At 38.3% G+C, this 14,490-nt stretch overlaps 1 protein-coding gene across 1 annotated transcript in view; it reads left to right on the top strand.

Annotated features, from left to right (window-relative positions):
- Positions 1–14,490, top strand: part of TNKS2 (tankyrase 2) — a 66,709-nt gene that overhangs the window by 38,469 nt on the left and 13,750 nt on the right. The window contains exons 14-21 of the mRNA XM_023226267.1: positions 3,347–3,492; positions 4,065–4,230; positions 4,935–5,154; positions 7,660–7,769; positions 8,477–8,665; positions 11,101–11,353; positions 12,265–12,347; positions 14,279–14,399. Of these exons, the coding sequence (XP_023082035.1) occupies positions 3,347–3,492; positions 4,065–4,230; positions 4,935–5,154; positions 7,660–7,769; positions 8,477–8,665; positions 11,101–11,353; positions 12,265–12,347; positions 14,279–14,399 (1,288 nt within the window). The remainder of the gene's footprint in view (positions 1–3,346; positions 3,493–4,064; positions 4,231–4,934; positions 5,155–7,659; positions 7,770–8,476; positions 8,666–11,100; positions 11,354–12,264; positions 12,348–14,278; positions 14,400–14,490) is intronic.

The raw sequence follows: 14,490 nt of genomic DNA, 5'->3' as shown, positions 1-14,490 counted from the left end.
CCAATTTCATTATATTTCTGTAGGGTGTTCTAAATCTTAAACAGACCCACTCACAAAGTCAATAATTTTAGATTTTCTGAGAAGGAAATATAAGTGTTGTTCTCTTCTGAGCTAGACCTCTGAGGGAATTTATTCACTGCCCTTTTAAATGAAGAGCTTTCTACAAATTGATTTTAAAATCCATGTGATCCTTTTCTGTTGTTTTATCTGTGTAGACATCTCAGATAACTTCAGGTTTTTTTTAATTCATTTCTCACAGAAAACTGCAACTATCATGCAGTTTTATTATTTGACATGTTTTTATTTTGATCCTCATTATTCTCATTCCCTTAAGTAGGAGGCTAATAGGATATTGAAAGGAGGATCTTGTTTCTATTACTACTGACTTGTGGAAATACAAATCACTTGAGTTAAAAGGTTGTGAACTGATTTTTTTTTTTCCAAGAGACATGAAAATTAAGTTGAAAACAATTAACTGAATTTTTTTTTTTTTGGTGTGTGTGGGCAGGGAGAGATACAGAATTGTAAATGCTGATTCTCTTATATATATTAAAGAACATAAAACTATATTTAGTAAACAGTTTAAAGACTAAACTTTGTTTCTATAAAGATAGAGGGAGTACAGAGGAGGGGATAAAGAGGAGATGAAGTTGGGGGGCAGGAAATGGACTTAGAGAACACAATAATGCCATTGGATTCAGGAAAACCTGTGCTAAGCATCAGGCATTCTTCCCTCCCCTCTGCTTTTAAAATCACTTGATGGACATTTATCTCCATGAGCCGTTCTTCTTACCTACTTCTAGACAGATGGCTCTATACGAATCACTGAGACACAAGAACATCTGCATATTACCTAATGGACACTTAACTATTGTGCTCAGTTGTGTTTGTTTACTGATATCCACCAGGCCAGATACTTTATTCAACACCTGCTATTAGAAAACTTGTCTCAGAGTGGGCAAAATTAAACCGACAGGTATAGAGTAGAATGGCCTGTGATAACTACAAAACCAAGCAGCACCTGGTAAACATGTTAAAAATAGTCATTTCTAGGGACCTGACTTGAGACCCACTGAAATACCATCTCTTGAATGGGGCCCTGAATCTGTATATCTCGCCAGCTCTTATTTGGGAAGCACAGAAGAGCTTTGCCAGGACAGTGATTAAACCCCTTGAGGTAAACCCACTGATAGCAGGCTCCTTTGTTTTATTCAGCTTAGGTTATCCCTGCTTTGGGCGTAGGATAGTAAAAAGGGGAAAGAGTTTTTACTAATATGGATATATTCTTTTTGTTTGTTTGTTTGTTCGAGATGGAGTTTCACTCTTGTTGCCCAGGCTAGAGTGCAATTGCATGATCTCAGCTCACAGCAACCTCCATCTCCCGGGTTCAAGCTATTCTCTTGCTTCAGCCTCCCGAGTAGCTGGCATTATAGGCGCCCGCCACCACGCCCAGATAATTTTTTGTGTTTTTAGTAGAGACAGGGTTTTACCATGTTGGCCAGGCTGCTCTTGAACTCCTGACCTCAGGTGATCCACCCGCCTTGGCCTTCCAAAGTGTTGGGATTACAGGCGTGAGCCACCGCGCCTGTACTAATATGAATATGTTCTTTTGACTCTTTAAGCAGTCTGATTTATTATCTATGTTGCTTTTCTTCCCCAAACTTTCATACTTTTCATAACTACACTTCCTCATCTGAACCAAAGAACACAGAAAATTGACTGCTTTCTTAATTCTACCCAGTCCCCAGGACTGTATAACTGTATATAAACATCAGCATTCTTTTTTTTTCTCTCTCTTTTTTCTTTTTTGGAGATGGAGTCTGGGTTGGTCACCCAGGCTGGAGTACAGTGGCAGGATCTCGACTCACTGCAACCTCTGCCTCCCAGGTTCAAACAGTTCTCCTGCCTCACCCTCCCAAGTAGTAGAGACAGGGTTTTGCCATGTTGGCCAGGCTGGTCTTGAACTCTGGACCTCAAGTGATCTGCCCGGCTCAGCCTCCCAAAGTGCTGTGATTACAGGCATGAGCCACTGTGTTCGGCCTAATCATCAGCATTCTACTAGTTATTTCATTCCATATAGTGTGGTATAGTTCCTGAACCACCAGCATCAGCATCACCCAGGAACTTGTTAGAAGTGGAGATTTTTAGGCCCACATCAGTTACACTGAAAATTTGAGGGTTGGACCCAATGCACATTAAAGTTTGAGAACCACTGCTCTAAAGGAATACTTTTGAAATTTTAATGTGTTTACATATTACCTAGGGATCTTGTTAAAGGGCAAATTCTGACTTAGTAGATAGAGATCCGAGATTCTGAATTCTTAATAAGCCCCTTGGTAATGCTGGTGCTACTGTAATCTCATGTACCTGTGTATATTTGCCACAAAATGCAAGTTACACTTGCTGATGATTGGCACTTAGTTTACGTGTGTGCGTGTGTGTGTGTGTATATAAATATAGTAAAGGTAATGATAAAATTTACCTTTGAGCTTTAGAAAAGTAGACTATAAAGGCATACATGAGGCTGGGCACAGTGGCTCACACCTGTAATCCTAGCATTTGGAAGGCCAAGGTAGGAGGATCCCTTGAGGCCAGGAGTTCAAGACCAGTCTGGCCAACATGGTGAAACCCCATCTCTACTAAAAATATAAAAATTACCCAAGTGCAGTGGCATGTGCCTGTAGTCCCTGCTACTCGGGAGGCTAAGGCAGAAGAATTGCCTGAACCCGAGAGGCAGAGGTTGCAGTGAACTGAGATTGTGCCACTGCACCCCAGCCTGGGCAAGAGAGCGAGACTCTGTCTCAATAATAATAATAACAATAATAATAATAATAATAATAATAATAAAAGGCATAGATGAGAGGACCAGAGGGATTCCCGGTAAATGACAAGATGAAATAAGAATAGGGCCAGGCGCGGTGGCTCACGCCTGTAATCCCAACACTTTGGGAGGCCGAGGCGGGTAGATCACGAGGTCAGGAGATCGAGACCATCCTGCCTAACACGGTGAAACCCCATCTCTGCTAAAAATACAAAAAAAAAAACTAGCTGGGCGTAGTGGCGGGTGCCTGTGGTCCCAGCTACTTGGGAGGCGGAGACAGGAGAATGGTGTGAAACAGGGAGGCGGAGCTTGCAGTGAGCTGAGATCACGCCACTGCACTCCAGCCTGTGTGATGAGCAAGACTCCATCTCAAAAAAAAAAAGAATACTAAATAGTTTCTGAGAAGACTGATTTAATGAGACAAGAAAATAAGTCAGACACTTTGAAAATTCCTACTAAATGACTTGAAACAAGAAATGAGAATATGTAGATGTAGTATCACGTATGTTGTGTTTTGGCCTTCAGAAACTGTGTACTGTTCAGAGTGTCAACTGCAGAGACATTGAAGGGCGTCAGTCTACACCACTTCATTTTGCAGCTGGGTATAACAGAGTGTCCGTGGTGGAATATCTGCTACAGCATGGAGCTGATGTGCATGCTAAAGATAAAGGGTAAATGCCAATGAGTGTTATGGACTCTCTTCCTTACTTTTACTTGACCTTTTTAGGAAAACCTGGAAATCTGTTTTATTTTTCAAGGAAGCTTGTTTCCTAACATTGGCCTACATATTAGATAGAGCTGCTTAATTTCAATCAAGATTTTATATGGTTAGCATTCATATAAAGACTTCACTGGCATAATGCCTAGGAATTTTATGATGGCCAAGGACATTACAACATTAGTGTGATACTGACTTTTAATGTGGTAAATTTTTCAGTTTTCAGGGACGATTTTTGAATTCTTCCAGTTTATCTTAAAGTTATTTTTTATTAAAAATATACAATTCTTGGCGTTGCATATATGGATGAATGTTATAGTCTCTGCATTTAAAACATTTTTTAAATGTTCTCCCCTGACTCACCAAAAAAGAACTTATTTCTGCCTTAAATAGAGTTAGGTTCTACAAAGTATAGTCGGTATACTTCCTTATGTAGTTCAAGAATTATCTTTCATCAGTTATATGCAATTATTTAAATTAAAACATGTTCTTCTGTGGCATTATTGTTCATTCATTACTTTTCAGAGGCCTTGTACCTTTGCACAATGCATGTTCTTATGGACATTATGAAGTTGCAGAACTTCTTGTTAAACATGGAGCAGTAGTTAATGTAGCTGATTTATGGAAATTTACACCTTTACATGAAGCAGCAGCAAAAGGAAAATATGAAATTTGCAAACTTCTGCTCCAGGTATATTTAAATACTTAACTGTAAACATTACGAATTACATAGAATATGTTTATAGTTTTTTAAGTAATTCTAGCATAAACTTAGTAAGTGATGGGAAACAATGTTATCTAATTCTGTACCTATATTTTAGAATAAATGTCATAAACATTATATTTTAATCCACAAGTATGTTTACTGGCACCTAGAGTTATTTTTGTCTACAGCCAACTATCATGTGATAGTTCTCTTATTATTTTTAGTTTTTCTCTTTAGTACTTTAACCTACAAATATTTGATGAATTATTTACTTTCAAGCCAGGTTTATTTAGCATTGCTAAAATGGATGATACTGGTTCAGTACAGATACCAGTGGATATTTTACAATAACAAGAATACAGAGATTTATACTTTATTCAAATGTTCATGCAAAGTAAAAATAGTATAATATGAAAGTTAATTTTTAATGAAATATGACTTTATTTTGAATGTAGTTTAAAATTTTAACTACATTAATGCATTAGAAAAATCCAGTAATATTTAACTCCTCTGTATTCTTTTTATAATAATTCTGTGTGTAAACATTAGTAACAGTGAAGTTAACCTTTAAGGTAGAGTCTCAATATAAATTTAGTTTTTCTTTGGTATAGTTACATTGACTATTTTCTCATTGACCAGTGGCACATTTAAGCCATTTCTCCCTTTTTTTCTGTTTTTCACATACCTAGCATGGTGCAGACCCTACAAAAAAAAACAGGGATGGAAATACTCCTTTGGATCTTGTTAAAGATGGAGATACAGATATTCAAGATCTGCTTAGGGGAGATGCAGCTTTGCTAGATGCTGCCAAGAAGGGTTGTTTAGCCAGAGTGAAGAAGTTGTCCTCTCCTGATAATGTAAATTGCCGTGATACCCAAGGCCGACATTCAACACCTTTACATTTAGCAGGTAAGTGAATGAAGTTTCACAGATTTAGGCTGGTAACATCTGAGATTCATTTTACCCAGGTAAAATATTTTCTGTAACTAAACTTTAAAAATTCAAATCAGGCCAAGCGCAGTGGCTCACACTTGTAATCCCAACACTTTATGAGGCCAAGGCAGGAGGATTGCTTGAGCCCAGGAGTTTGAGACCAGCCTGGGCAACATGGCAAAACCCCACCTCTAGAAAAAACTACAAAAATTAGCCAGGAGTGGTGGCGCACATCTGTAGTCCCAGCTATTCAGGAGGCTGAGGTGGGAAGATTGAGTCCAAGAGGTCATGGATGCAATGCGCCTTGATTGTGCCACTGTACTCCAGCCTGGGCAGCAAAGTGAGACCCTGTCTCAAAAAATAAAAAATAAATAAAAATTCAAATCAAATATCTTCTAATGCCACCATTATACTCTTAGTATACTTGTACAGGACAACCGTACTTGAAGCTACTAGCTGAGTTCAAGTTCACTTTACTACTAGTATGTTACATTCAGTAAGAACAATTGAAGTAGGCTCTGCCAGTCCTCATGTACTTTGGGAATCATTATTCCAGATCATCGTTTTATTGGTATCACCTTTGGTAAACAAGTTTTGAAAAATATGCCTACTTGAGCCAGCCTTCCTTACAGAAAGCTAAAGCTTTCTATTCTCCCTGATGATAGCTGCTAAGCACAAGCAGGAAAAAAAAAAATCTCAAAATTCTCAGAAGTTACATAAGCGTCTCACCAAAGTTATTTATTGTTTTGGTTTGTGAGAGTCCCCGTAACAAAATACCAAAGACCAGGTGGCTTGAACAACAGAAATTTGTTTTCTCACAGTTTCGGAGGCTAGGAGTCCAAGTTCAAGTTGTTGGCAGGGTTGCTTTCTTCTGAAGCCCCCACTTAGCTTGCCTACCTTCTCAGTGTGTCCTCCCATGGAACATGATGTCTCTTTCTATATGTCCTAGTCTCTACTTTTAAAGAAACCAGTCAGATTAGATTAGAGCCCACCTAGTGGGCTCATTTTAACTTTTTAGCTCTTTAAAGGCTGTCTCCAAATAGAGTCACATTCCAAGGTACTGGGGTTAGGGCTTCAACATAAGAATTTTGCAGGGTACAATTCATTTCGTAACATTTGTTCTAAGTTTTCACTCATAAAACTAGCACGATGTACCTTTGTTTTCAGTGCAAACATACGATATATTTTGCTTTCAGTACAACTTTTTCAGCTGCATTACAGATGTTAGGAAATCATTAAAATCACTGAGCTATAGCTAATACCTTGGTGGAGTTCCATCATAGGCACAGTGGACTCATACAAGTTTGTCTAAATATGCATGGTTTAAACATAGTATAAAAAGCAAGAAAAAAGAATGCAAATATTTCTGCCATTTCGTGTAATGTGGGAGATGGAAATCTATTCTGTTCATTTCAGTCTTGTATTATAACTTGGTGTTATATATGATTTTTACCTTTAAATACTCCATATAAGTTGAGACCTCACTGTCCAAAGAAACCAATTACTCTATGTGTCTTTCAAGTATTTTGGAAGTGATAAGCCACAAATGCTAACATGGTGAGAAAAAGCTTTATTTGCACTGGCTATCAGGAGTTTCTAGTTCATGTAAGACAAAATATGACTTGACCTCTGATTGAAAGTTGCGCTGTGCGTATTTATGTTAGCTTTTATATCTTTCTTGTAGCTTATCTAGAACACTTGACTGTGTCCAAGTTATCTTTGTAAGTGACAAATAATTTGTATGCACAAAATATTTGTCCACTTCTGCAGTGTTAAATACCATACCTTGAGACCTGGAAAGACTTTTAGATTAGTGTAATATTTTATGGTAGTTTGATAATTTTATTTTTCTTGATCTTTTTAAATTCTTTTGCTTTAAGTCCTTTAGCAAAAGGATAAAAACTACAATAGAAGTAAGTTTTATTTCATGGCTTTAGCAGCTCCTAAGTTCCTCTACCAGACTTGCAGAGACGTATACCTCTGAGTTCTCTCTAGCAAAAAAGCACGCTCTTGTGGCCTTCTGGGGAAGGGGACTCTGAGATCCACTCTGGTTTGACTTGTACGTGATTGCAGACCTTTGACTTGCAGCCCCTGAGACCCATGTCCCTGAGTTCAAGAAATGGTATGTAACACCCATGAAGGCAGAGACTTCAGTAGGAAGGTTTTCATAGGAAAAATACAAGTAAATCAGTCAGTATAATTTTGGGAATCCACAAAACTAATAGATAACACGAAAAGCTTCCAACTTGAGGCAAGGGGGAAATGTTTTCCAGAAGGTAAATTGTTAATAGAGTCCAATGAGCTCTTTCAGATTTATACAAAATCTCTTTTATGTTTTCAGTAATGTCTATGCCTTATAAATACATACATATATATATATATGTATACATATAGTGACTTTTTTATATTAACAAGTGGAAGTATTGTGACATAGGACTAAAAAAGAAAAAACAAGTAATTTTACTTTCTTTTCTAAATTAGCTGGTTATAATAATTTAGAAGTTGCCGAGTATTTGTTACAACACGGAGCTGATGTGAATGCCCAAGACAAAGGAGGACTTATTCCTTTACATAATGCAGCATCTTACGGGGTAAGTTCTTCCAAGTTACCTTTAAAATTTTGTGAAATTTTAAAGTGAAAGTCAGTATTGCAGCTCAAATGGAATTTAGTTTGATGTTCTCATTTTACAGAGAAGAAAATGGGAGAGCTGAAGAAGTTAAATAACTTCCAAATTTCAGTTCTGAATCTGTTCTAAGCTTGCTGTGTGATATGCAGCATATTGTTGTTTGTTTTATTATCTGCCTTAACACCTGTCTCTTATTTTCAGTGAGATGTTGGTGATTGTGTTTGTTGGTACCCAGAAAATCCACTGGGGCACCAAAGGGGTAGATGGAATCTGTACAGATTCAGACACATTGTTCCTGACTTATTATAGTCCCAAATGTTACCTTCAGAATTGACCATCTTCAATGGTATAGTTTGAATAATTGAGGAAGATTGATGCTTTATAAATTGACATTTAGTAGTTATAACATTTGAATAAATTAGAAATTATTAAAGTCATATTAGTCTAGTTTCCTGCTAAATAGAATTCTTAACTCTTTGCTAGATAGTTTCTCAAGTTATTGAAATGTCCACTGTTATTTATAAGTTGTGATGTTGAGGGGAAAGAGTTTTAATTTTCATTTCCAGAGTAAGTTTGAAAATGTGGAAGTAGGTACATAACTAGTTTCTTCTTAAGAAAGTAAAGTGTGACAAAATAATATTTCAGACTGTAATGGGTATTTTCTTTTACAGCATGTAGATGTAGCAGCTCTGCTAATAAAGTATAATGCATGTGTCAATGCCACGGACAAATGGGCTTTCACACCTTTGCACGAAGCAGCCCAAAAGGGACGAACACAGCTTTGTGCTTTGTTGCTAGCCCATGGAGCTGACCCTACTCTTAAAAATCAGGAAGGACAAACACCTTTAGATTTAGTTTCAGTAAGTGATGGGCTTTTTGAAAAATCTCAGTGCTTTTCTGACTTTTTAAAATTCACTTGATGTTATTATAAATGTCTTTGTAGTCGATGTGAATGACAAAATCTGGTTTTTAGCCTGATTTTAATGTAAGAGTTCTTTAGTATTCAAATATAATAGAATTATAAAGTAATATAATTATTCTTCTGTAGAATAGAATTATCAATCAGTTATTGTATACTGAGTATTTTGGAAATAGGAAAAAGAAGTACATGATATAACTGCTTACGTTAGTTAGGTAACTAACCAGACCCAGACCCTCTGAGAATGCTGTTACAGCGCATAGAGCGCAAGATAGTACAGACCATGGGTCTTACACACGGCCCCACCTGAGAACATTGCCCCCAAGGTGCAGCCACAAAGCCTGCTGCCAATAGAGATTCCTTTTCCTCCCACACTGCCTCATCCCAGAGTTCTTGTTGCTCACCCTGCCTTAACCATTCATGAAACAAGCCTATTATCCACTTTCCTGTGGAGGTCCTGTTTTCCTTCCCCTCTCTCTGGAGCATGGAGCAGGTGTAGGAGCTTCCGCTGAACCTTCCACCTCTGCTTTGGGCACTGAAGCAGATGCCTCTCTTGCCTCTACCGCTGAGGACATTGACTAGAGCAGTGGAAGGAAAGGAAGTAGGAATTCTTTTTGAGATGAGAAGGAAGGGGAATCGTTTCTGCAGACTGCTTTCTACTGAGAGAGATTCCATTGTTCCACATTACAATAAGAAACTGAGGTAGTTCAGCTGCATTGGGGCTTAAGTAGATTTTTCTCAGCCAGCTAACAACCCAGCCATATTTACAACATTATCTCTTCAGAGAAATATCTTTCTAGCTCCAAACTACCATAAAAGTGAACATTTGGAATTCATTCCACCCATATGTTAGTCGACCAGATATAATTAAGTGACAATGAAGCAAAATGCTCTGGAGAACATACAAGGGCTTTAGAGTCAGACATACTGGGCCTAAAATTCTAGCTCCACCATTTAAGTTGTACAATCTTATGAACTGCCTAACCTCCAAAGCTTAGTTACCTCATCTATAAATAGGGGTAAAATATATCTGGTTAGTATGAGAATTAAATGGGGTAATTTACTTAAAGTCTTTGGCATGGTATCAGGTACATAAAAAGCACTCAATAAGTGGTACTATTATTATAAACAAATGTCATTTACAAACTGTGAGTACAGTGGGAATGCATAGACTGGGGGAGGAGAAAGGTGATTACTGGAATAGGCAGAACAAATGACTATGAAACAAGTACTGATTTACTCCTTGCTGAATATTAGTTGAATGTTATGAAAGAATAGTACATATTACCGATTTAACAAATTAATGTACCTATAAATGTGAGGACTTTTTTCCATTCTAGCAGATTTTTTTTTTTTTTTTTTTGAGATGGAAGTCTTGCTCTGTCACCCAGAATGTAGTACAGTGGCACAATCTGGGCTCACTGCAACCTCCGCCTCCCAGGTTCAAACGATTGTCCTGCCTCAGCCTCCCAAGTAGCTGGGATTACAGGCATACGCCACCACACCCAGCTAATAATGTTGTATTTTTAGTAGAGATGGGGTTTCACCATGTTGGCCAGACTGGCCTCAAACTCCTGACCTCAAGTGATCCGCCTACCTCGGCCTCCCAAAGTGCTGGGATTACAGGCATAAGCCACTGTACCCAGCCCCATTCTAGCAGATTTAATTAAAATGCTTATCTTTTCTACCCACCTCCTCTCCAAAAAACTTTCAATTTTGAGGAACAAATACATTGCTGAATATTTTCCAGGAAATGCAAACCATTCTGTTTTCTAAAGTTCTGTGTAGGTGGAATTACTTCTTTCAGAATAACTACAATATGACTAAAATCTCTTACCTTTTAAGATTGGTATTTCTGTAATTCATTGTGCTTCTTAGTCACAATATCAGAATTAGGGTTTTGTTCATGCTTTGCCATATTTAGGTTGTATTTTTATAATATGTATTTTGGAAGAGATGTTCTCAGTTATGTCTTACATTTTAATAAGTTTAGCTGGATGCAGGTTGAATATCCCTTATCAGAAATGCTTAGAACCAGATGTGTTTTCAGCTTTTGGATTTTTTTTTTTAGATTTTGAACTATTATACTCAAGCATTATACTTACTGTTGAGCATCCCCAATCCCAAAATCTGAAATCCAAAATGCTCCAATGAACATTTCCTTTGAGCTTCATGTCAACATTTAAAAGTTTTCAGATTTGGGATGTTGGACCTGTATTAACCTCTTTGCTTCACTTTTTAAAATGAATAATCCTCCATTGTGATAATCCTGGCACAAATTGCTGGGTTTTGTCATATTTTAAAATATATTTTATTAGGTATAATAGCATTTTAAAACTTGCTTATGGCAGATTTTGTCTCTGACATGTACCCTAGGCAGATGATGTCAGCGCTCTTCTGACAGCAGCCATGCCCCCTTCTGCTCTGCCTTCTTGTTACAAGCCTCAAGTGCTCAATGGTGTGAGAAGCCCAGGAGCCACTGCAGATGCTCTCTCTTCAGGTCCATCTAGCCCATCAAGCCTTTCTGCAGCCAGCAGTCTTGACAACTTATCTGGGAGTTTTTCAGAACTGTCTTCAGTAGTTAGTTCAAGTGGAACAGAGGGTGCTTCCGGTTTGGAGAAAAAGGAGGGTGAGACATTCTACAAAAATAACTTTCTAACTGGTATTGTAGCCCCATATTTGACATTTGGGATACTAAAAAGTCATTTTTAACCTTAAATACAAGATATTAGTATCAAATTAGTTAACATAGCCTTAAGAAGGTTTAGCCTTGTGTTGCTTTCTTCCTTCCAAGGTGAGAGTTCAAGAGTCTTGTGCTACTAACCTACTCTTTATGTATGTATGTATGTATGTATGTATTTTTGAGATGGAGTTTTGCTTTTGTCGCCCAGGCTGGAGTGCAGTGGTATGATCTCGGCTCACTGCAGCCTCTGCCTCAAGGGTTCAAGCGATGTGCCTGCCTCAGCCTCCCGAGTAGCTGAAATTGCAGGCATCCACCACCACACCCGGCTAATTTTTGTTGTTTTAGTAGAGAGGGGATTTCACCATTTTGGCCAGACTGGTCTTGAACTCCTGACCTCAGGTGATGCACCCGCCACACCTCCCAAAGTGCTGGGATTGTAGGCGTGAGCTACCACCCCCAGCCCTTAATCTACTTTTTAGATGTAAACTTTTTCTGTTAAAATTCATCTCACCTTATGCAACAATGTGGAGCTTGTTTTTATAAACTTTTTTGTGAAGTAGCTTACATCCTGAAAGACAGGAAAACTGGTTTTAAAAATACAGATGCAATTAAAAACAAAGTTTAAAATAAAAATGAGAGTACTGAGACTGCCCCATTGATTAACTTATTTCAAATGTTGAAATTTTATAGCTTTCTCTTGTTCAGTATTATATCTTAAGTGGCTATTAATATTTGTTGTTGAAAAAATTATTTTCTTCATATATAGTAACATTACAAGACTTTATTGTTATAGTGATGAATGAAATACATTATTCTGATGTGAAATTCCATTTGTTTTGGATTTTTTTATTTCCCAGTTCCAGGAGTAGATTTTAGCATAACTCAATTCGTAAGGAATCTTGGACTTGAGCACTTAATGGATATATTTGAGAGAGAACAGGTGAGTAGATGAATCATATTGTTTGGATTAGTGGTTTATGGAAACTCAAGGAAAATTTGGAACATACTTGAAATGAGCTGAACTATGTAAGCTATTGGGGGAGAATGATTTTTAAGAAATGACATCATTCAGCCTTCTAATTTGGCTTGACCTTGGAACTTCCATTTAGTTTACTAGCACACAATTGACTCGTGTAGTAATGTTAAAATAGCTTTCTTGAATGGGAAGTTTAGTTTATTCAGTTCTTGAAGTAAGTTATCCTTGAGCACTGTCTATTCAGTTATCTCTCTTAAGCCTAACACTTTTCTAGCTGCTATGGGAAGGTATATGAATATGCCAGCCATATCTGGGCTTTTCTAAGCAGTCTCAGTTTAAAGTACTCTGTCAGAATACATTTACCGATTTTTGTTGTTGTTCAGAAAGTAGTGTTACTGTAGATTTACACTCTAAGGGACTTTCAGTGTAGTTTTGGAAGTGGAATAAGAACATATGGCCGGGCGCAGTGGCTAATGCCTGTAATCCCAGCACTTTGGGAGGCTGAGGTGGGTGGATCACAAGGTCAGGAGTTCAAGACCAGCCTGGCCAAGATGGTGAAACCCCCGTCTCTACTAAAAATACAAAAAAATTAGCCAGGCATGGTGGCAGTTGCCTATAATCCCACCTACTCAGGAGGCTGAGGCAAAGAATTGCTTGAACCCGGGAGGCAGAGGTTGCAGTGAGCCAAGATCACACCACTGCACTCCAGCCTGGGTGACAGAGCGAGACTCTGTCTCAAGGAAAAAAAAGAACATATGAAAATTCAAATTTTACCATGGATTTTAGAAATTTGCAGAAGGGAGCTGGGCGCGGTGGTTCATGCCTGTAATCCCAGCATTTTGGGAGACTGAGGTGGGTGGATCGCCTGAGTTCAGGTATTTAAGACCAGCCTGGCCAACATAATGAAACCCTGTCCCTACTAAAAATACCAAAGATTAGCCAGGCATGGTGGTAGGCGTCTGTAATCCCAGCTACTTGGGAGGCTGAGGCAGGAGAATTGCTTGAACCCGGGAGGCAGAGGTTGCAGTGAGCTGAGATTGCACTTTTGCACTCAAGCCTTGGCAACAAGAGTGAAACTCCGTCTCAAAAAACAAACAAAAACAGAAATTTGAAGAAGGAAAAGATTACTGTGAGCTAGGCTCATCAGGGAATGCTTCATGGAACGTGTGTAAGTAAAACGATTTTTAAGAATGGCTTCGATTTCATGAAGCCATAGTGTATTACTGTATTAAAGATAAAAGGGGGCCGGGCGTGGTGGCTCAAGCCTGTAATCCCAGCACTTTGGGAGGCCGAGATGGGCGGATCATGAGGTCAGGAGACCAAGACCATCCTGGCTAACCCGGTGAAACCCCGTCTCTACTAAAAAATACAAAAAACTAGCCGGGTGAGGTGGTGGGCGCCTGTAGTCCCAGCTACTTGGGAGGCTGAGGCAGGAGAATGGCGTAAACCCGGGAGGCGGAGCTGCAGTGAGCTGAGATCGGGCCATTGCACTCCAGCCTGGGCGACAGAGCGAGACTCCGTCTCAAAAAAAAAAAAAAGATAAAAAGATAAAAGGGTTACTTTGAACAGTGATGCACAAGTACCATTTGGCATAGTCCAAACTCAGAAGGAACCACTGAAAGACATTGTACAAATAGGGTTGGGCATAGAGTGATGGTAGAAAAGTATTATGGAAAAGATAAAATAGAATACTTGAATGTGGTTAATTTGAAAGTGCATTTTTGTTTCGCATTTTAGTTCTGCTCAGGTTCTTATGCTAAATGGAAATAATATTTTTTGAAATGTTTAAAATAATCTGGAGTAAATGTATGAATCTTATATATTATGAAAACACCAATATATGAATGTCCACCAAATAAGTAAGCATTCTAAGTAGTTTCCTCCTCTTTTGTAAGATCACTTTGGATGTATTAGTTGAGATGGGGCACAAGGAGCTGAAGGAGATTGGAATCAATGCTTACGGACATAGGCACAAACTAATTAAAGGAGTTGAGAGACTTATCTCCGGACAACAAGGTATTTTATTGTAATAATTGCTGTTGTCAGTTTAACAGTTTGCATAAAGGCAACCCTCAGTGTACTAAGTTATAATTTAAAAATATGTGTG

Source organism: Piliocolobus tephrosceles, chromosome 9 (genome assembly GCF_002776525.5).
Source record: "Piliocolobus tephrosceles isolate RC106 chromosome 9, ASM277652v3, whole genome shotgun sequence".
Classification (NCBI taxonomy): domain Eukaryota; kingdom Metazoa; phylum Chordata; class Mammalia; order Primates; family Cercopithecidae; genus Piliocolobus; species Piliocolobus tephrosceles.
The sequence above is the reverse complement of the archived record's forward strand: the minus strand, read 5'-3'. Positions and strand labels throughout refer to the sequence as shown.